General features: G+C 47.9%; 2 protein-coding genes and 1 long non-coding RNA gene across 3 annotated transcripts in view; 1 reads left to right on the top strand and 2 right to left on the bottom strand.

Moving 5' to 3' along the window:
- Window positions 1-11,117, top strand: part of LOC133357269 (succinate--CoA ligase [ADP-forming] subunit beta, mitochondrial-like) — a 43,914-nt gene extending 32,797 nt beyond the window's left edge. The window contains exons 7-11 of the mRNA XM_061575133.1: window positions 169-330; window positions 2,271-2,413; window positions 5,177-5,297; window positions 8,811-8,899; window positions 10,540-11,117. Of these exons, the coding sequence (XP_061431117.1) occupies window positions 169-330; window positions 2,271-2,413; window positions 5,177-5,297; window positions 8,811-8,899; window positions 10,540-10,614 (590 nt within the window). The 3' untranslated portion in view covers window positions 10,615-11,117. The remainder of the gene's footprint in view (window positions 1-168; window positions 331-2,270; window positions 2,414-5,176; window positions 5,298-8,810; window positions 8,900-10,539) is intronic.
- LOC133357260 (guanine nucleotide exchange factor DBS-like) overlaps window positions 1-21,456 on the bottom strand; it is a 408,695-nt gene that overhangs the window by 177,349 nt on the left and 209,890 nt on the right. The gene's annotated exons all lie outside the window — the stretch shown is intronic.
- LOC133357288 (uncharacterized) lies at window positions 11,121-19,479 on the bottom strand. Its single transcript, XR_009756948.1, has 2 exons — window positions 19,322-19,479; window positions 11,121-11,343 (listed from the first exon to the last, which is right to left on the bottom strand). It is a non-coding gene; the product is annotated as an uncharacterized LOC133357288 (long non-coding RNA).

Genomic DNA, 21,456 nt, shown 5'->3' with positions numbered 1-21,456 from the left:
AGCACAGCATCATCGTCATCATCATCCTGCTACTGCTACTGCCTGCCCCCGCCCCCCCCAGCGAGGTCCCTCCCCTGTCACTACCCCTCGTGGATGGACGCGAAGATCAACTTGTGACGTAGGGGGATTGTCTGTCTCGTCTCCCTCCCCCCCCCACGTGGCCGACAGTCATGTGCATGGACGCGAAGATCAACTTTGACGCCAACGCGGCGTACCGTCAGGAGCGCGTCTTCTCGATGCGCGACTGGAGCCAGGAGGACGCACGTGACGTGCAGGCGGCGCAAGCCAACCTCAACTACATCGGCCTCGACGGAAACATCGGCTGCCTGGGTAACTATTGACTACGACGACGACGACGACTATTTTTCGATTTAAAGCTTTCGTGACTGCAGGAATTCATCTTCTTGGTTCTTTCGGTAAAGTCACGTAGAAGGGAAGTAATAAAATAATAAAAATAAAACATAATAAAATAAATCTCACGACGTTTCGGCCACAACGCAAGCAGCCGTCCTCAGGTGAAGAACATGTCTGTCGATAAGACAGAGTCTAAAAAACTATTGTTATTATATTGTTATTATGTTCTTGGTTCTTTCGGTAAAGTCACGTAGAAGGGAAACCATTATATATACGGAGTGGTATCTCTTGTAATCTCTCATTTACTTGATACAGCTGTCGGGCTGTGACGGTTCCACCTGAAGACGGAAGCTTGTGTTGCCTCCGAAACGTCGTGATTTTTATTTTATTTTATTTTTATTTTACTTTTATTAATTTAAATTTTTTACCTACGTGACTTTACCGAAAAAACCTAAGAATAAAATAATAAAAATAAAACAATAATATTCTCACGACGTTTCGATTGCAACACAAGCAATCGTCACCACTTTTTTCAAATGTTCTTGCTGTCGTTTTCACACCTGATGATGATTGCATGTGTTGCAATCGAAACGTCGTGAGAATTTTTAAAATGTTTTATGTTTATTATTTTATTATTTCCCTTCTACGTGACTTTTAGCGAAAGAACCAAGAATATGAATCCCTGCAGTCACGAAAGCTTTAAATCGAAATTTACTATTATTATTATTAGGAAGCGTCTGGTAGCTATGCACTTTTAAATCTAGATTAAGAACTCATTTCTTTAGGACTGCTTTTTGTGTTCGGTTTGTTGGCACTGCGATCCCGGGTCCTTGAATGTCGCTCACGCACGCAAATTTTTGCCACGACCCAACCGCAACACACGAGTCTACCTTTTGACTGTGCGTTCAGTTTGTTGTCATTCCCCTCCCGCGCTCCCGCACCTATCGATTAGCACGGTTGGCTACGTACGATGCGAAAAAAGTGCAATATATATGCAGTGAAACCTTGGATTGCGAGCATTATTCGTTCCGGTAACGTGCTTGTAATCCAAAGCACTCGTATATCAGTTGTGATCACGTGACGCTCGGCAGACAAAGCGTATACACGTACTACTCGTGTTGCAAGACCTCGCTCGTTTATCAAATTAATTTTTATTTTAAAAATTTGCTCGTCGTGTAAAACACTCCCAGACCAAGTTACTTGCAATCCAAGGTTTTACTATAATAATAAAAAAAAAATACCAAATAAGGCTGACTGTGCTGCATAGTTCATTTTCAGCACCGACCTGGACACCACAAATGAAAGCTCAACGAAGTGGGCTTGTCGTCGTGTGGAGATTTACAGCGGCCAAATACTGTAAATAATCTAAAGCGCACGTCGATTCGACCATGTGGAGGGAAAAATTGATGAGAGAGACACGCAGACTCCAAACTTAGAGCAGGTGTCCTGGTCAGGATCGAACCCACGACCTCCTGTATACCAGGTGAGGTAGTTAACATCTCCACGCCACTGTGATGATGATGAGAGACACGCAGAATCCAAATATACAGCAGGTGTCCTGGTCAGGATCGAACCCACGACCTCCTGTATACCAGGCGAGGTAGTTAACATCTCCGTGCCACCATGATGATGATGAGAGAGACGCAGACTCCAAACTTAGAGCAGGTGTCCTGGTCAGGATCGAACCCACGACCTCCTGTACACCAAGCGAGGTAGTTAACATCTCCGCGCCACCGTGATGATGAGAGAGACACGCAGACTCCAAACTTAGAGCAGGTGTCCTGGTCAGGAACGAACCCACGACCTTCTGTATACCAAGCTAGGTAGTTAACATCTCCTATCACTACCCCAAACATCTCCTGGCCACCGTGGCGGCCCCTAACGAAAGCGCCGGGCTTGGCCGTTTGTCGTCGCAGTGAACGGCGCTGGCCTGGCCATGGCCACGATGGACATCATCAAGCTGCACGGCGGGCTGCCCGCCAACTTCCTCGACGTGGGTGGCGGGGCCACGGCGCAGCAGGTGACGGAGGCCTTCAAGCTCATCACCTCCGACTCCAAGGTGCGAGGCCGCTGCTCTCGACGTCGGGGAAGACGCCCCCGGGGGATTAAGATTCGGATGATTCGGGGGCGACGTTTTGCGGGTTAGGAATGTAACTCGATGTCGGCGGGGGGGGTGGGGCGGGGGGGTGGCGGGGTGGGGGGGTGGGGGGGGCAGGGTGGGGGTGTGGGGTGAGTGGGGCGGGGCGGGTGGGTTGGGGTCGCGGTGTGATGCGCGCGTCGACCGCTGTGCTAATGTCGTGAAGGCGCGTGTGTGCGTACGGGCGCAACAACACGCGTTGTGTTTAAAAATGATGCGATCGACAACAAAAAGCGAGTGAGCCAGAGACGAGAGCACAGGCGTAGCTCTAGGCCCGTGTCCTGGGGCTGCCCTGCATGGGTTTGAAGCCTCGCTAAAAAGAAACAGAAAAAAATGCCGGAACATTACCCTCCGATGCGCTATTAAAGCGATTTTAATGATCGTCGCTGTGACTGCCACTTCAGTACGATTCCGATCGTCGCTGTAATGAGACCACCGGACCGCTCGACAATCGCACGCCTGACCACGAGCAGAGTTCTTTTTTTCTTCTTCTTCTCAGTAATGAAGCTTCAGAGTTCGTTGCGGGACAGCCTGGGACACGCAGCCTCTCCCCCCCCCCCCACCCTGCCCACGTCTACGAGAACCGTTTGTCTCTTAGAAGCTAGGAATTAACGTCGACTTGGCGGTTCGGGCATCGATGGCGCAATCAATGAACCATTCGCGGTTAATGATCGCCGTCTAATGTGAACAAACATAATTTGCTTTGCACTCCCGTACCGGACTGGCCAGATGGCACTGGTTAAGGGGCACGTGATCGAGAGGTTACAAGGTCAGGTTCTGATCAGGTCACGGCGAACAATGAATGGCGCGTGATGTATCCCAAATGGTCTTGCACGGACCCGCAATGAACGGCATGGTGAAGTTGGTTCAGAGGCAAACCCCTGTGGATTGACATTGCAAAGAGGCCTTCATCTAGCAGTGGATTGACAAAGGGCTGTTAACTTTTAACACGAGGATGACTGGTCTGGTTTTTTTGTCCATCAGCTGTTTGTCATGTTTGTCAGATAAGATATTCTCCTCTCGTCACCACTTCCTTGAGAATTCTGAAGGGAAACTTGACATGAGGACAATTGAAATATACATTTTTAATTAACTGCGTGATTAACCGAAGACCGTCATCTTGTTCCCCATGAGAACGTTGGGATGGTCTAATCAACCATTAAGCTTTCAAATTATACACTGGTCAACAAAAAAAAAACTTTTTTTTCTGGCCTGGACTTTTGCAGCTGTTCTAGACTAATTTCAGGGTGCCGATTCCAAATCTGATCTCAGATTTGCTCTATCACATCTCATTTTATGCTATCGGCATACCCCATTTTCATTGATTTTACCCAAAATTAACTCTGACTCGCAACAACTTGCAATCATAAGTGACAGTGACTGCTTTAGTGTTAAAATATGGTGCTGTATTTTTAGGATAGTGTGTTTATAATATAATTTTATGTAGATATCCACATTCATTTAATATTTTCTTCTGCAGTTTGTATTGAAAATGCAATATTTGATATCTCAAAAACCTGATGTGATAGACAAAAACTGATGCCAGATTTGGAATCAGCACCCCAAAATTACCTTAACCGTTGGACTACCTTATGCCAGAAAAAGTGTGTTGACCAGTATTATGTTACATACTCTCCATTCTTATGCTTAAAACCACTACTAAGTGGCTTAGACTCTGCGAAGATTTTTATTTTACCAGGTGCGGCCCACTGAGCTATATTGCTCTTTTTCAGAAGCGACGTGCCCACAAACGATAGCTCAACCAAGCGGCTTATCCACCGTGTGGAAACTTACATCAGCAGCCAAATACGCGCGACGTCGATTCTAAATGTGTTCTGTTCGTGTGTGCATCCCCTTGTCGTTCGCTCGACCCGACGCGTCTACGTCTTTCATCGTCGACCACTCCACGAGTGCACGTCAGCGCATCGCGCGTCAACGCATCGGCCCTGAAAACACTCGAGCAGTTTTGTTTCTTCACCGAGGATTTTTTTGAACACACGTAAACACAGAATACGTGCGCCTAAACGCGTGCCATCGACTGCCAAGACAAGTGCGCCTGGGGCAGACGCGTTCGTCGCAAGCGACGACGGCCGGCGGTCCGAGACTTAACGACGGTGCGGCAGCCCAAAGAGGAGAGAAACTCGTCCCGGGAGGAGATCCGACCGTCGAGATGGAACTGCGAAATCTAGCAAATTACGCAGCTGCTAGGCGGATCGTTCCGTTGCGGGACCGTGAGATTTTGCGATGGCTTGGGGGGAAGGCTTCTTCATCCAGCAGTCGGTCACGGATGATGACGACGACGACGACGATGATAACATCAAGAGTGTATCTGGACTCGACGCGATCGCGGAGACTTGGTGTCGATGTAAACTTTTGTTAAGAACTTGCAAAGTTTAATCGTCGTGGGTACATTACGCTACAAATGAGCCCAACCTCTGAATGATGGCCAGCTTGCGAGGCCTTCATCCAGCAGTGGATTGGCCGTGGCTCGTATGCTCCGTGCAAGGGCTTCGTATGGCACCTGCAGCCGCCCGGCCACGCTACGTTCATGCCTCGTTACCCAGAGTCACCCTTGCAAAATGATACCATCCCGGTCTGTGGACTTGTCTCACCCGGTCAAACAAATTGAACTTGCCGTGACTTTTTTCCCCACCCCCCCCAAACCCTAACCCTTGGCTCCTGTAGGTCCAGGCCATTCTGGTGAACATCTTTGGCGGGATCATGCGCTGCGACATCATCGCTCAGGGCATCATCGCCGCGGCGAAGGAGCTCAACCTGCGAGTGCCAATCGTCGTTCGCTTGCAAGGTACGCGACTCCCCGGCCGCGGACGATTCACATCGACGATTGAACGTTAAAACTCCGGTGCCAAGGGGGATAATCAACAGGAATAAGTATAACCCGTAAAAACAAAGTTTTTCACTCTAAATCCTTTATATGCGTGGCGGCTAGAGTCCTCTCGTCCTCTGGCTTGAGATGGCTGCCACCTATGGGTCAGATGATTGTCTGCAGTATTAAACAATTGGTAATTAAATATTTAATTTGTTTTCCCTAAACAGTGTAAAATTTTGGAAAAAAATTTTCACGAACATTAATTGTCTCGCACAACGAGTCTGTGTGCAAATTGTCGGCTCGATTGGATCACGAGAAGTGGGTTAAAAAACGACCGAAAGGTTTGCACGGTCGCAAGCAAGCAAGCAAGCAAGCACGCAAGCGAACTTAATATAAAGGATTTAAAAATGGGTGCGGTTTTGGTTGAATGTGACTTTGGTCGGAAGATCCCATCGCCAAATATGTAGAAATTTGTTTGGAATAACTTAAAACCCCTTTCCCGTTCCGAGACGGTCTGCAAGTCCACCGCTGAATCTCGGGATGCGCAAGCGGTTAGCGTTAACTTCATTTAGAGAGGCGTAGTTGCGCCGTTGTAGCGACGAGACCGCCACTCTATGATAGATCTAAGAATAGGTTTTACCCTTTCTGGCAATAAAGCAGTTGTATTCTTAGGTTTTTTCGGTAAAGTCACGTAGGTAAAACATCAAAATTAATAAAAATAAAATAAAGATCACGACGTTTCGTGGAGGCAGCCTCTGAAACGTCGTGATCTTTATTTTATTTTTTATTAATTTTGATGTTTTACCTACGTGACTTTACCGAAAAAACCTAAGAATATGAATCATTGCAGTCACGAAAGCTTCAAATCTAGAATTAAAGCAGTTGTGTTAAGATGTTAGAACACCAAACTGAAACCTTTTGCAAGGAATCGTGTCTGCATTAACCACACACACTTGGGGGTGAACATGCTCTGGTAGTCTATGATGATGCATTGTCTTTGAAACTGATTGGTCCACACCAGAGACAACTTTCTTTAGAGCCAAGTCTCAAACAGTGTTAGACCAGAGGACGCCACAAGGCGACCAGCACAATGACAATGTCACTATGAGGACAAACTGTGCCTACACACCCTCCCGCCATGGTCTTGTGGGAGCCTCGGTACCGATGAAGTTATTTGATTTTTTTTCTTCCGTCAGAAAAGGGTTAATCACAAAAGTCTGAACGTGTCCGTGACATTCGACCCCAAGCTTCCACCAGCTGTTTGTGTCTACGATTAGCACGGTTGGCTAACATGAAAGAAGTTCAACATACACACATCGACTAGCACAGATACCCATAGACTCACACAGAGACCCACACAGAGACCCATAGACTCACACAGAGACCCACACAGATACCCATGGACTCACACAGAGACCCACACAGAGACCCATAGACTCACACAGAGAGCCATAGACTCACACAGAGACACATAGACTCACACAGAGACCCATAGACTCACACAGAGAGCCATAGACTCACACATAGACCCATAGACTCACACAGACCCAGACTCGCACAGATACCCATAGACTCACACAGAGACCCATAGACTCACACAGAGACTCATAGACTCACACAGAGAGCCATAGACTCACACAGAGAGCCATAGACTCACACAGAGACCCATAAACTCACACAGAGAGCCATAGACTCACACAGAGACCCACAGACTCGCACAGAGACCCACAGACTCGCACAGAGACCCACAGACTCGCACAGAGACCCACAGACTCGCACAGAGACCCACAGACTCGCACAGAGACCCATAGACTCGCACAGAGAGCCATAGACTCGCACAGAGACCCATCGACTCGCACAGATACCCATAGACTCACACAGAGACCCATAGACTCACACAGAGACCCACAGACTCACACAGAGACCCATAGACTCACACAGAGATCCATAGACTCACACAGAGATCCATAGACTCACAGAGACCCATAGACTCACACAGAGACCCATAGACTCGCACAGAGACCAATAGACTCACACAGAGACCAATAGACTCACACAGAGACCCATAGACTCACACAGACCCATAGACTCACACAGAGACCCATAGACTCACACAGAGACCCATAGACTCACACAGAGACCCACAGACTCACACAGAGACCCACAGACTCACACAGAGACCCACAGACTCCCACAGAGACCCAGACTCACACAGAGACCCACAGACTCACACAGAGACCCACAGACTCACACAGAGACCCACAGACTCACACAGAGACCCACAGACTCACACAGAGACCCATAGACTCACACAGAGACCCACACTCACACAGAGACCCATAGACTCACACAGAGACCCACAGACTCACACAGAGACCCACAGACTCACACAGAGACCCACAGACTCACAGAGACCCATAGACTCACACAGAGACCCATAGTTTGTTGTCTTTCCCCTGCGCTTCCGATTAGCACAGTTGGCTACCTACCGTGCGAAATACGTTCAACATACACACAAAACACGTTGACGGGAGGGGATTCCAAAGCTAAGCATTGTGAGCAGGGAAAGGAGCGGGAAGAGATGTCTTGCCCTGCGGTGGTGGTGGTTGAACACAGTATGGATGAGAGGAAAGAATCAGTCCGGGAGACATAGTCCTCAACACGAGTGGAGGAATCGATGAGTGAGGTTCATGGGCAAGAGTGACCGTGGTAGTAGCGACAGAAGGGTGACATGGGCACGAGTGACCGGACTGAATCGGCGAGTATCCGGATCGGCAATCAACCGTCGCTGTGAAAAGTAACGTGCGTCATTATGAATTCGGCCAATTTCATTTGCAGCAGCAAATTGAGAAGATGTGCTACAAATCTGCCTTGCTTTGAGAATTTTAAAAGTGCCGTACTTTTTGATCGAGAAGCTTGTTTATTTATTCACGGATTATATCCACTCGGGGAGGGGGGTGGTAACTCCAACAACACCAAGCAAAGTTTAAATTTCGATTTAAAGCTTTCGTGACTGCAGGGATTCATCTTCTTGGCTCTTTCGGTAAAGTCACGTAGAAGGGAAATAATTAAAATAAAACATAATAAAATACAATTCTCACGACGTTTCGGCCACAACGCAAGCTCAGACGCTGTCTTTCCGACAGACCTGTTCTTCACCTGAGGACGTCTGCTTGCGTTGTGGCCAAAACGTCGTGAGAATTATTTTATTATGTTTTATTTTTATTATTTCCCTTCTACGTGACTTTACCGAAAGAACCAAGAAGGCAAGCAAAGTTTGTTTGCAACTTCCCCCTTTTCCAAGGCCGCGTTACATAATCGCAGCCGTCGCACTTAGGGGATTGAATTGCAACTGTGCGTACGCGACAATTTAGTACGGATTCAAAATTCCCGTGCGGTAATAATCGGCCGCCGTGGGAGGGGAAGACAGCGGGGGGCGAGTGCTTCACACGGAGGCGCGTGCCATTCTCCACTCGGTCGATGTCACAGGAACTCAAGTGGACGACGCCAAGGCGATCATTGCGGCGAGCAGCCTGAAGATCCTGGCATGCGACGACTTGGACGAAGCTGCTAAAATGGTGAGGAAACGCTCCCGTCTCTCTTCCTCCGTCTCGGGTGGGGGTCGATCCCGCCTGCAACTTCTCATTTGCTCCCAGAGCAGCAATCCCCCGCTGTACCTTCGCCGCTGTAAGCAAGTGCCGACGTCCGCGAGACCGTTTACAAAAACACGAACGCCCTCGCGCAGTCGAGCTTATCGATACCTTGAACGAGAGAGGTGGGGGGAAAAGTAAATGTATTGGAGTGGCAGAGCACAAACTCGTTTCGGCGTAAGGAAGGGGTGGGGGTCCCGTTTGTAAATGGATTATGCTGCTAACATCGCTATTCCACCGCCGTTTGTTTACTTATTGCCCCCCCCGCCCCCCGCCTCCTCCTCTTCCTCCATCTCAGAGATTGTGTTTCGGCACCTGCTGTGCCGGCTGAGAGCATCTGTCTCGGAAATTTTTGCGGGAATGCGAATTATAGATGCGCGCGTACGCACGCACGCGCGAATAACCGTTCGCTTGCCCCGTTTCGTTTGCGGGCGCGTTTAACGCGAGCCGGACGATTTTCCTCCGCAAGCGATTGTTTACAGAAGTTGAATTGGTGTGCTTGTGTGATCGTTTTAAAATAATCCAGCAAAAAAAAAACCCGACCCTCAAGCCGTGATTGTAAATGTCCGTACGTTGAATTTCTTTTGCACCGTACGTAGCCAACCGTGCGAATCGGAGGTGCGGTTTTTCATTTGGTCACAGTCAGTCAATGATGTTCTGCTTCTGAGCATGGCCTAAAATAGAATGTTCCCGGTGTGTAATTTAATTCAAAAGGTAATTTATATGAGAGTGCTATTGTCCCTATTACTGTTTCCATCAGAGAGCTATACTCTAAATTTCGATTTAAAGCTTTAGTGACTGCAGGGATTCATCTTCTTGGTTCTTTCGGTAAAGTCACGTAGAAGGGAAATAATAAAACATAATAAAGACAATTCTCACGACGTTTCGGCCACAACACAAGCCAGCCGTCCCTCAGGTGAAGAACAGGTCTGTCGGAAAGACAGCGTCTGAATGAACACCACCACGCTTGGCAGCGTATATTTAACCCCCCCCCCCCCCACCTATGCATTCCACAAGTAGTGACTAATCCCATATCTGCATTTTCCAATTCCTTTGTCAAGGCGCCCTTCCTCTAACCCAGCTTAAATATACGCTGCCAAGCTTGGTGGTGTTCATTCAGACGCTGTCTTTCCGACAGACCTGTTCTTCACCTGAGGACGGCGGCTTGCGTTGTGGCCGAAACGTCGTGAGAATAGTATATTGTTTTATTTTTATTATTTCCCTTCTACATGACTTTACCGAAAAGAACCAAGAAGATGCATACGAGTGGTGTAGATAGATTGAGGCAAAAAAAATGTTGCACTGGGTAAGACACGTGTTATGTACAGGATAGGGGGGGGGGAGGGGAGAGCAAGAACTGTATTGGAATGGTTTCCAAGAATTCCGACAACCACGCAAGAGAGACGGTTGTGAGGACACGATTCGGGCAGCTCTTGGAGCTCTCGTGTCCGAGGGCGCAGCGGATGTTGGGCTCTGGAGGAGGGCGGAGGTCAGACGGCTCCGGCGACAAATCCACATCCGTGTTTAACCTGCTCCCCCCCCCCCCCCCCCCCCCTTTGACTTCGCAGGTTGTCAAGCTGTCCGAGATCGTGTCCATCGCCAGACAAGCCAATGTGGATGTAAATTTCCAGCTGCCTCTGTAAACCGGACGGCGCGGTTTAACATTTAAACCTGCCCGGCACAGCTTGTTAAGACAAGCCTCCCCTGACCACTCGTTTGTATTTATTTCGCTCTCCGCGATAATCCTTTGGGGGTCCTAAGGTGAAACGTAAAACACATTTCTGCGGTCTGCAATGGATTTCATTAGACGTGGTTTTTCCCCCCCTTCCGGGTGGGTGCTCAAACGGGGAAATAAAATCAAACGTAACCACAGGCAAAGTAGCTGCTCTCGCCCCGCACAAGTTATTGCACGCTCTTGTGAATTCAGTTTTTTTCTCCCTGCCAAGCCATGTCATTCGTGAGTTAGATACTGTATGCGCAAGGCTCTCCCCCCCCCCCCAACGTTAAGACACTTTGTTGTGCTTGAAGAGAATGAACAATGCCGCTGTGTGTTTGTTTGTGGTGTTGGGCCAAGGTTGTCGCCCCCTTTGATGGAAAATGTGACTTGAAACAAGGAAACGTTCAAACCATAAAGTTGTGGCTCACCGACTGAAGTTACGTCTTTTATTTGAGTCATTTCCGAAGTTACACAAAACTGAACCAGAAAAAAAACCAATCTTTTACACTGGGGTTTAAAGTTGTAAAAATGAACGAACACTGAGAAAGAAAACTTTAACAGAAGAAAAAAACAACTTTTGCAGATTATTCTTCGAATCGATCGCACACCGCACCCTCGTGGTGGTGAGGTGCGACCTCCCAGCTTCCACGGTCATCTGCGATACAAAGGAGAGAGTGGGGGGGGGGGAGGAAAGGGCATTGCTGCTGTTGTTACCAAGTCACAGTGGGTTCCCATCCAGACAGTAGCAGCCTCCCCCACCCAGTGACAAGACATTTCCTGAATCCATCGGTCACCGTGTTGAGCCTGTTACAACATCCTGAATGTGCATCATACGTGTGGGTTGTGATGACACTTGCGCCCTAATTAATAGCGATGGGCGGGCACACCCATGCTCCTGAACTCCAGAGCAGAGTTTTATTTGAAAACATTTTCATTCGTTTCCTTGCGAGGAAGAGGGTGCGTAAGTTTGATTCCTGACTGGGGCGCCTTTTATGCTGACGGCAACCTCCGGTTGGCACGGCTGGCTACGTGCGAAAGTCGTTCAACATGCAACGCAAAAAATGTCTTCACGTCACAGTTGTCTAGATGTTGATCAAATTCAGGGCCGTGCAAAACCAACACTGGATCTTCAGAAACAAAAATCCAGGCACCACCTCCCCTCACTCTGCAGTGTGTGTGTGGTGTGGAGTTTGTACGTTCTCCCACTGTTCTGCATGGATTCTCCGGTCTCCTCCCATAGCTAAACCCCCAATGGTATTGTCAAAAACATCCCAATGCTAAACCCGCAAATGACTCGATTGTAATTACACGCAAAGCAGCAACACGGTAGCACCAACTGCACAAAAGCTTTGGCAGAACCTCTAAAAAAAGTATAACCCGTAAAAACAAAGTTTCTCACTATAAATCCTTTATATGTGTGGCGGCTAGAGTCCTCTCGTCCTCTGGCTTGAGATGGCTGCCACCTATGGGTCAGATGATTGTCTGCAGTATTAAACAATTGGTAATTAAATATTTAATTTGTTTTCCCTAAACAGTGTAAAATTTTGGAAAAAAAATTTCACGAACATTAATTGTCTCGCACAACGAGTCTGTGTGCAAAATGTCAGCTCGATTGGATCACGGGAAGTGGGTTAAAAAACGACCGAAATGTTTGCACGGTCGTAAGCAAGCACGCAAGCAAGCGAACTTAATATAAAGGATTTTAAAAAAGTCTGGGGACTCAGCCAGCCTTGCCTGGGTAGATAAGCATAGCAAGAATATCCAGCGAGGTAACACACAGAGGCACCCAATCTCATTTTCAAGGTCCCATTTGTGCACGCATCATAGCAAATATAAAGACAATAACACGTATGGAAATTATTAACACGCAACGAAATGATTAACACGAATAAAAACTGGGTCAGCTGCTCACGCGTTCCTTCTCCACAATGCTCCTGTGCCTCCTCTCCAATCATCAATGTCGATTTGTCCTTTCCATCACCACCTGCCATCTCATCAAGCCTCCCCACCCCTCTTTTCCTCCTGCCCTGCGCCGCTGGCGTGGCATCTCTGAAGAGCATTTTCCTTCAAAACCCCTCGATTTTTTCGAGGCGCGTGACAGCGCGCATGCACGCACGCACGCAGGCAGGCCCGCGGTTCCCGTCACCGACCTTCCGCGTCTCGCGGCACTTCAATGACAGATTTGCAAGCGAAAGAGGTCAAGTCAGCCACCGTCATTACTTAAGCAAAGTTTTACTTTTCTAAGCCGTGTGAGAATGTTATCTTTCTCACCCTGGGAATGACACCAAGCATTAATAATATTAAATCAACACACGGCGTCAAGAATATTACGAGTGCATGCCATGGAACATTAGGCTACCATGCGGGGTCAGGACATGTTTCCCCTGCACTAAACGGCATGGAATTTGCCCCCCCATCCATTTCCTACAACCCACTTCATAAACTAAACTATTTTACCAGGTAAGACCCACTGAGCTCTTTTTTAGAAGTGACCATGCCCACAAACGACAACAAAGTGGTCCATCACGTGGAAATGTATAGCATCCAAATACTCTTAAACGCGTGACGTTGATTCTAAATGTGGAGGAAAAAACGGAGGACCCTGAGATGAATCTACGTGACCACAGGGAGAGCAAGAGACATGCACATTCAAATATACAGCAGGCATCAGGGTCGGTATTGCACCCACGACCTCCTGCATAGCAGGCGAGGTAGTTAACATCTCCAAGCCACAGTGATGACAGAGACACGCACAACTCCAAATATGTCGGGATAGAACCCAAGACCTGAAAACCAGGTGAGGTGGTTAACGGCTCCGAGCCACCGTGATGATGAGCGACACAAACTGCACATGTACAGCAGGTGTTGGGGTCAGGATCCAGCCCACAAACGTCGCACAGCACCTGGCCCCCTTCTGGTCTGTGGGCCCAGGTACAATAGTAACACCAGCTGCACACTCATGATGACTACAGTTGAATCCCAAGTTGCTTGTTTATTGACAGAAAATAACACCCACAAAAGGCGTGCATTGCAGGGTACTTTTGTTGGCATGCAAGATGACGAGCTCGGTGATAAACTTAAAAACAAATTGTTTGCCTCCCGATGCAGCTGGCAAGAGGAATGTTGAATCCGAACACATTCCTCCTGCGGAGGGAGCTGGTAGGAACGTTGGGTTGCTCGGTCAATGGCCAGGGTCAACGGCGACGTGGTGTATTCCGCAAATATGCCCGACTGCGAGGGCGGGCACAAGCTGGCGTGAGTAGGTTAAACGTTGAGTTTTATAAGGGCACCACGGGGTGACCAGCCCCTCCCCACCCAGCCCCTCCCCACCCAGCCCCTCCCCACCCAGCCCCTCCCCACCCAGCCCCTCCCCACCCAGCCCCTCCCCACCCAGCCCACCATCCCCACCCAGCCTCCCCCCACCCTCCCCTCTCCACCCAGCCTGACCCCTCCCATTTATGGATGCACAACGGACGGACACAATAATCCCCTGTGGGCTGGTGGAACCAGGTGGTTCCTTCCAGTATAATTCTCCACCGCTGCATTCCAACGTTGCTATTGGTGTAATGTCATGAGAACTGTCGCGTCACTTTCCAACTACGTCGCCGCTCTCCATCTACATCCCCGCCCTCGACCGGCTTCTTTGCAGTCCAAGCAGCATGGGTTGTCTCATATGCCCACGGTGAAATCTAAACATTTGTATGGACCCACCATTGGAACCTCATTTGCCAGTAAAAATATGATAATTGTTTTTTTTACCCTTTATCTGGCAACAAAACTGACACCTTTTTACAAGGAGTCATGTTTGCATAGATCGCAATACCTGCAGTCGTAACGCAAACAAAAAACACAACTCTGATAATGTGCACTGTCCTTGAAATTGATTGGTCCACACCCGAGACAGCTTTCCTTAGAGCCTAGTCTCACATGGGTTGGACCAGATGACGCCAAAAGGCGGACCCACCAAATCTTACTTCCCAAAGGTAGTGGAGATTACATGTTGGCGCACCACCACAACCGACCGGCAACCACGTGCTGAGCCAGAGGTGGATCTAGAAACTTTCCAGGGGGAGGAGGGCTGGGGACGATCGCCCCCCCATCACCGCCCCCCCCCCCTGCCACTGTGGGGTCAGCTGTGCCTGCTGCAAGCCTGCGCTGTAAACCAGCGGAGACAATACCGCTTGGGGCTTCCTTCGGAACGGACGTTTATTTTTTAATATGCGTTGGTGAAAGGGCCAAGCAATGTGAAACACAGAACTGGTTCTTGAGACGTGGCCTCTAATTAGGCACACTAAGTCAGAGCTAATTAGGGGCAGGTGATTTCATCTCGTCTTAACGGGAGCTCTGGTCTTTGGAAAAAATAATGTAACTGTTACGCAACGCATTAATTATTAATCGGGGACACTTGGCAGCCCATCACCCACCGCCTCCGCGTTCATTTCGACGGCTGCCCAAATTAACAGCGATGGGCCAGGCGCTCGCTCTCGCTCGCTCTCTAACGTGCTCGCGAGAAAAGAGTTTCATTTGCAAACTCTTGATTTGTTTGTTTTGCGAGGGGGGCTGGTTTTTGTTTTCCCGGCTTTTCTTCGCGAGAAAATTTTTCTCACCGACGGTGCCAGGTAAAACTCGCTCCAACGTGGCCAAGGGCATATGCGTCTTAATGAAGTCACGGCAAATTACATTTTAGAATCCCTTCAACAATACGCTGGCTTATGCATAATAGACAGGAACTGGAAACCGTCAAAAAGTATTGGCGCGGTGGCCACGTTATGAAACAATGCAGGGAAATAAATCGTCGACGTATTTTAAGTTGCTTCAGAGTCTAAAAATAACCTTACAACTTTGGCACAGCCGCTTAAATCCCTACGCTACATAGCATAAATAGTATAAATCTCCCCACAGATTCCGTTGATAAACAGCCTCATTAAGCGCTCTGACAATTTGAGAACATTTAGTTTGCTTCAGTAGAAAGCACGTTCTAGGGAAATCTAAAAGGTCCCACCACAGGTTTTTGTTGTTGCAAATAAAGGTTTTTACATTTAACAATGCACGCGCAGAGTTGTCATGTTTCGATTAGATACTGACAACACAGCCTGGCATCTTAAGCCAAAATTCCAATTTTATTGCGTGCCGTGATTCGGCTTCCCGCACGTACCCCCCCCCCCCCCCCATCTCTCAACTCCGTGCGCCTCCGGCTGTCGCCACTGAGCTCGGGACTCACAAGACGCTCCCCCCCCCGCAAGTTTTATTTCTTGAGCCGCCCGGGTTCCTCCGTGGAATAAATCGCACGATAAAAAGAGCACCCAAAGTCTCGGGGTTTTCTGAAAATATAAACTGGCAGGGGGCAAAATACGCGTGGGGAAATTGAAAACGACCCCCCAAAATTGCACGACAACAAATACAAATATATAAATATATTTCACGGGGTCTACTGATGTTCTTGGTTCTTTCGGTAAAGTCACGTAGAAGGGAAGTAATAAAATAATAAAAATAAAACAATAAAATAATTATCACGACGTTTCGGCCACAACGCAAGCAGCCGTCCTCATTATTTTATTACTTCCCTTCTACGTGACTTTACCGAAAGAACCAAGAAGATGAATCCCTGCAGTCACGAAAGCTTTAAATCGAAATCTACTGATGTTGTTTCTAGCCGTAATGATATTTACTTAAGATGTATTCAACGTACGTCCACGTCCCCCAAATCTTCACCTTTGTGCGTTGAAATTTTTGAACGCCACCGCACGCACGCACGTGTCATGCGGAAGCCCCTCAACGCACGACGACGCTACCGTGCGCCGGTAACGTGGCATTATTACTCCGTTACGGCTCCCAAACGGTAATGCAAGCACCACATTTTTTCATATATAATTTTTTTTACACAAGGCGCATTCAGAGGTGCTGTGCGTTTGAATCGTGTTTTCCATCGATCGCGCATTATTGGAATTTGCATGTCCACCAACGCTTATTAAACAATTAAACAATTTATGTGACCAGGTAAGGCCCGCTGAGCTATATAGCTCAGTTTCAGAAGTGATCTGGCCACAAATGAAAGCTCAACCAAGTGGCTTATCACGTGGAAATGTTTTGCAGCCAAATTCTCTCAACGCACGATGGACGATTCTAAATATGGAGGGGAAAAACCGGAGGGCCCAGGAGGAAAATCCACAAGACCACGGGGAGAACATGCAAACTCCAAACATACACGCGTTAACTACCTCGCAAAACAGACGAGGTAGTTTACATGTAGCTCCCTTGGCGCCAGGGCAATCATTGCCGCACCATTTTCCATTGTAACAAAAGTATTCTTTCATCTTTCGTAAATGAAATTCCCCATCGATTGTACCGTCGGTGTCGCATCAAGAGATTAAGTATTCAATCGGATCTCTGGCAAAGAAGTGTGCAGCCCTTTGTGGTTAAATAAGGGCCTGTGGAAGTGGATATCACGGAGATGCCGCTGAGATTCCTTCCAGTAGAAGGCAGGCACTTTCCCACTCGGCCTGCATATGAGAATGAGGCTCACCACATGACAGTCGAGCCGATATGTTAATTCTCAAAGCTGGATTTTTTAAAAAAGAAATTAAGCGCGAAATCAAATTTACTGTCAAGGTTTTTATTGTGCAGCCATCGGCGACTTGAGCTGAGAAACCCATCGACTCGCGAGACTGGAACGAGATTAAATCGCGAGGCTTCTAATCCAGGATCTCGACATTGCCGGCTCTCTTGATGTCCGAGCATAGCCACATCCTTCTCCAGTGGCGGGCGGGGGGGGGGGAAACAAAAACATCGAGTTACCCAAATCCGGACAAATCTGATCGCGGCTCCCTCTCGTGGGTAAATTGGAATCGCAACTTCCAAAAGGAGTCGGATTCAGCGGCGATCAAAGGATACTGTTTGAATAAAACTTTTTCAAAAACAGAACGGGTTACTCCATTGCAATCGTCTGAACAGGTTTCCACAGTTGCTCAAGAGTACATACATTTCATGGGACCTCCTTTGCCAGTATCAAAATATACTAATAGGGTTTTTCCCCTTTTTTCTGGCAACAAAAACTGACACCTTTTGCAAGGAATCATGCTTACATTAACCACAATACTTGCAGTCAAATGCAAACAAAAAACAATACTCTGATAATTTATCCATTGTCTTTGAAACTGATTGGTCCACACCAGAGACAGCTTTCTTTAGAGCCTGGTCTCATATGGTGTTCGACCAGATGACGCCAAAAGGCGCACAGTTCAAAGACAACGCACTACCAGAGTAATGAGAGCTCGGGGTGAGCAGCTACATCATTCTTCTCCTCCGCATTTGACTGCAAGTATTGTGGTTAATGTAAGCATGATTCCTCACAAAAGGTGTCAGTTTTTGTTGCCAGAAAAAAGGGGAAAACCCTATTAGTACATGCATTGTCGGTGCGGGGATACATTGCCCTCCCTGGTGTATTATTATAAACTTTAGGGGATGTAACCAGCTGCATGTGAGACCGTCACTGCAAGTGAATAATTACTATTCTCCCGAGATTAGACAGACATCCTCACTTCTGGTTGCTGTACACCCCTCGTATAAACTCTCTCCCAACTAATTGTATCCGGCACCGTGGATACAGAGCTCCACTCCCAATAAGCGCGAGTTCGAATCCTGCTTGAGGGCTGGGTTTACAAAGCCCACCGTACATCACTCCCTGGGTCAATATAACACGAGTATCACATTGTCGGACTCGTCACATTGACATTCTTTACAGCTGCATATCACCGGTCTTTCCGACAGACCTGTTCTTCACCTGAGGACGGCTGCTTGCGTTGTGGCCGAAACGTCGTGAGAATTATTTTATTATGTCTTATTGTTATTATTTAATTATTTCCCTTCTACGTGACTTTACCGAAAAAACCAAGAAGATAAATTATTTTATTTTACCAGGTAAGGTCAACTGAGCTGTGTAGCTCTTTTTCAGAAGCTACCTGACCCACAAATGATAGCTCAACCAAGTGGCTGATTTAGGAGCAGCCAAAATACTCTTTAAGTGCAGGTCGATTCTAAATGTGGAGGGGAAAACCGGAGGACCCAGAGAAAAATCCACGTGACCACGGGGAGAGAGACACGCAAACTCCAAATATACAGCAGGCGTCAAGAGTCGCAATCGAACCCACGACCTCCTGCATACCAGGCGAGGTAATTAACATCTTACCACCGTGCATCAGAGGTCACAACCGGGTACCCGATACCCGTACCCTACCCGATACCCGGCTACCCGTACCCGGCTGGGTACGGGTACCCGTTTGCGACCCTGGTGCGGCCGGGTACGGGTAGACCGTGAGTCACTGGTGAGTAACTGTTTGTCACTCATTTCCCAACGTCTTGTCTCTTCTCACAAATCAAGTTCCTAGAATCAACCCACCCGTGCCTGCAACATGGCTTCATCCCAGAGGTCGCAATCAGGTACCCGATACCCGTACCCGGACGGGTACGGGTAGGGTACGGGTACGGCCGGGTACGGGTAGCCGGGTACCCGTTTGCGACCCTGGTGCGGCCGGGTACGGGTAAGGAATCAAAACCCGTTTGCGACCTCTGCCGTGCATGCATGCCGTTCTAACGTTGCTGTGAACGCTGCGAGCGCCACACACCCCACCACTCACCGGACGTCTACTCGTCCACGTATTCGAAGGGCTCGGGAGCGTCCGGCTCCTTCTCCTCCTCCTCCAGCTTGGGGCCGTGCGCCGCCACCGTGTCCACCAGTTCCTCGGCGTCCTCGCTCAGATCCCGCAGGAGGATGATGCCTCCGATGGAGAGCTGCGGGTTTCGCAGACGGGCAGACGACGGGGGGATCGTAAAACACGGCCCTCGGGAGAGTCGGGAAGGCAGGGGGAGAGGGACAGCCAGCAGGACAGAGGACTGAACAGGTCAAAGGGCAGGTGGACGGACAGAATGATGGGCAGAGGAAGACAGTAACAGATAGATATTCTTAGGTTTTTTCGGTAAATTCACGTAGGTAAAAAAGTTAAAATTAACAAAAGTAAAATAAAATAAAAAAAATAAAAATCACAACGTCGTGATTTTTTTATTTTATTTTACTTTTATTAATTTTTTACCTACGTGAATTTACCGAAAAAACCTAAGAATATGAATCCTTGCAGTCACGAAAGCTTTAAATCTAGAAGTAACAGATAGAATTATAGACAGACTGAACTTTATTTTACCAGGTAAAGCCGACCGAGCTTTTCGCTCTTTTGTTTCAGAAGCGACCTGGGACCTGGTCACGTGGAGAAATTTCTCGTCGACCACATAATCCTAACGTATGTTTCTAAATGTGGAGGGAAGAATGCACGCGACCACGGGGAGAGAGAGAGACACGCAAACTACAAATATACAGCAGCAGGCGTCAAGGGGTGAGATTGAACCCACGACCTCCTGCATACCAGGCGAGGGCGATAACATCTCGCCCACCCACCTGCTCCGGGTACCCTTTGTGTGTATGCACGTAGACAAAGGAACAGATATTTACAGCGGGAGAGACTTGTAGAGAGAGAGAGATGGGTAGAGAAACTGACAGGATAGCCACGTCGATGAACAAAGACAATATTTTGATTTAAAGCTTTCGTGACTGCAGGGATTCATATTCTTGGTTCTTTCGGTAAAGTTACGTAGAAGGGAAATAATAAAATATAAAACAATAAAATTCTCACGACGTTTCGACTGCAACACAAGCAATCATCATCAGGTGTGAAATCCACAACAATAATTATTTTTTTCAAATTTTCTTGTGGATTTCACACCTGATGATGATTGCTTGTGTTGCACTCGAAACGTCGTGAGAATTTTATTGTTTTATATTTTTATTATTTTATTATTTCCCTTCTACGTGACTTTACCGAAAGAACCAAGAATATAAAGACAATATGTAAAAGCAAAAAGACTCGATGTTGAATCACTGATAGAACTGGAGGAATGGTGGAAGCCAAAGACAGACGGTCAGCGAGTGACCGGGTCAACACAGGCAAACGGAGGGACAGACGGATATGGAAGTAGAGTGGAAGGCGTTGAGACAACAAACTGAAACATACTGAAATCAAACAACGGAAATCACACCCCTGCAATTGCCCAGGTTTCATTTGCGGAAAAGGCAATAGGCTTAACGCGTCATCAAACTGTTCAGTGGAGGCGACGGAATCTGAACATCCTACAAGTTCTATTTTTATCTATGGTCAATGCGTCGTGTATTCTTTTACAATTTAATTGCCTGCAAAAGAACTCTGCCACTCATAGCATGACCCAGTACTCTCGTCGGACGCGCGCGCAGAACAATCGGCTGTTGACGGCCACAGACGGGGATGACGTTTGTTTGTGCAGAGTCTTTTCGGTTTAAAATAGCAGAACGGCGGTGCTCAGGCGGCGGTAGCGAGCTGTTAACTACCTCGCCTGGTTTACAAAAGCTCGTGGGTTCAATCCCGACCCCGACGCCTGCTGTATATCAATTTTTGTTTTCTGTCTCCCCGTGGTCACGTGGATTTTTCCCCAGGTCCTCCGTTTTTTTTTTCCTCCACGTTTTAGAATCGACGTGCGTTCAGAGTAATTTGGCTGCTATAAATGTCCACGTGAGAAGCCCCTTTTGTTGAGCGATCGTTTGCGATGGCCAGGTCGCTTCTGAAAGAGTGCTCTCCATTTCAGTGGGGCCTTACCTGGTACAATACAAACATGTTCAGTTTCGATTTAAAGCTTTCGTGACTGCAGGGATTCATATACTTGGTTTTTTCGGTAAAGTCACGTAGAAGGG

Source organism: Lethenteron reissneri, chromosome 57 (genome assembly GCF_015708825.2).
Source record: "Lethenteron reissneri isolate LAM-NWPU_2019-01 chromosome 57, ASM1570882v1, whole genome shotgun sequence".
NCBI lineage: Eukaryota > Metazoa > Chordata > Hyperoartia > Petromyzontiformes > Petromyzontidae > Lethenteron > Lethenteron reissneri.
Note: the sequence above shows the minus strand (reverse complement) of the source record. Positions and strands in the feature narration are given on the sequence as shown.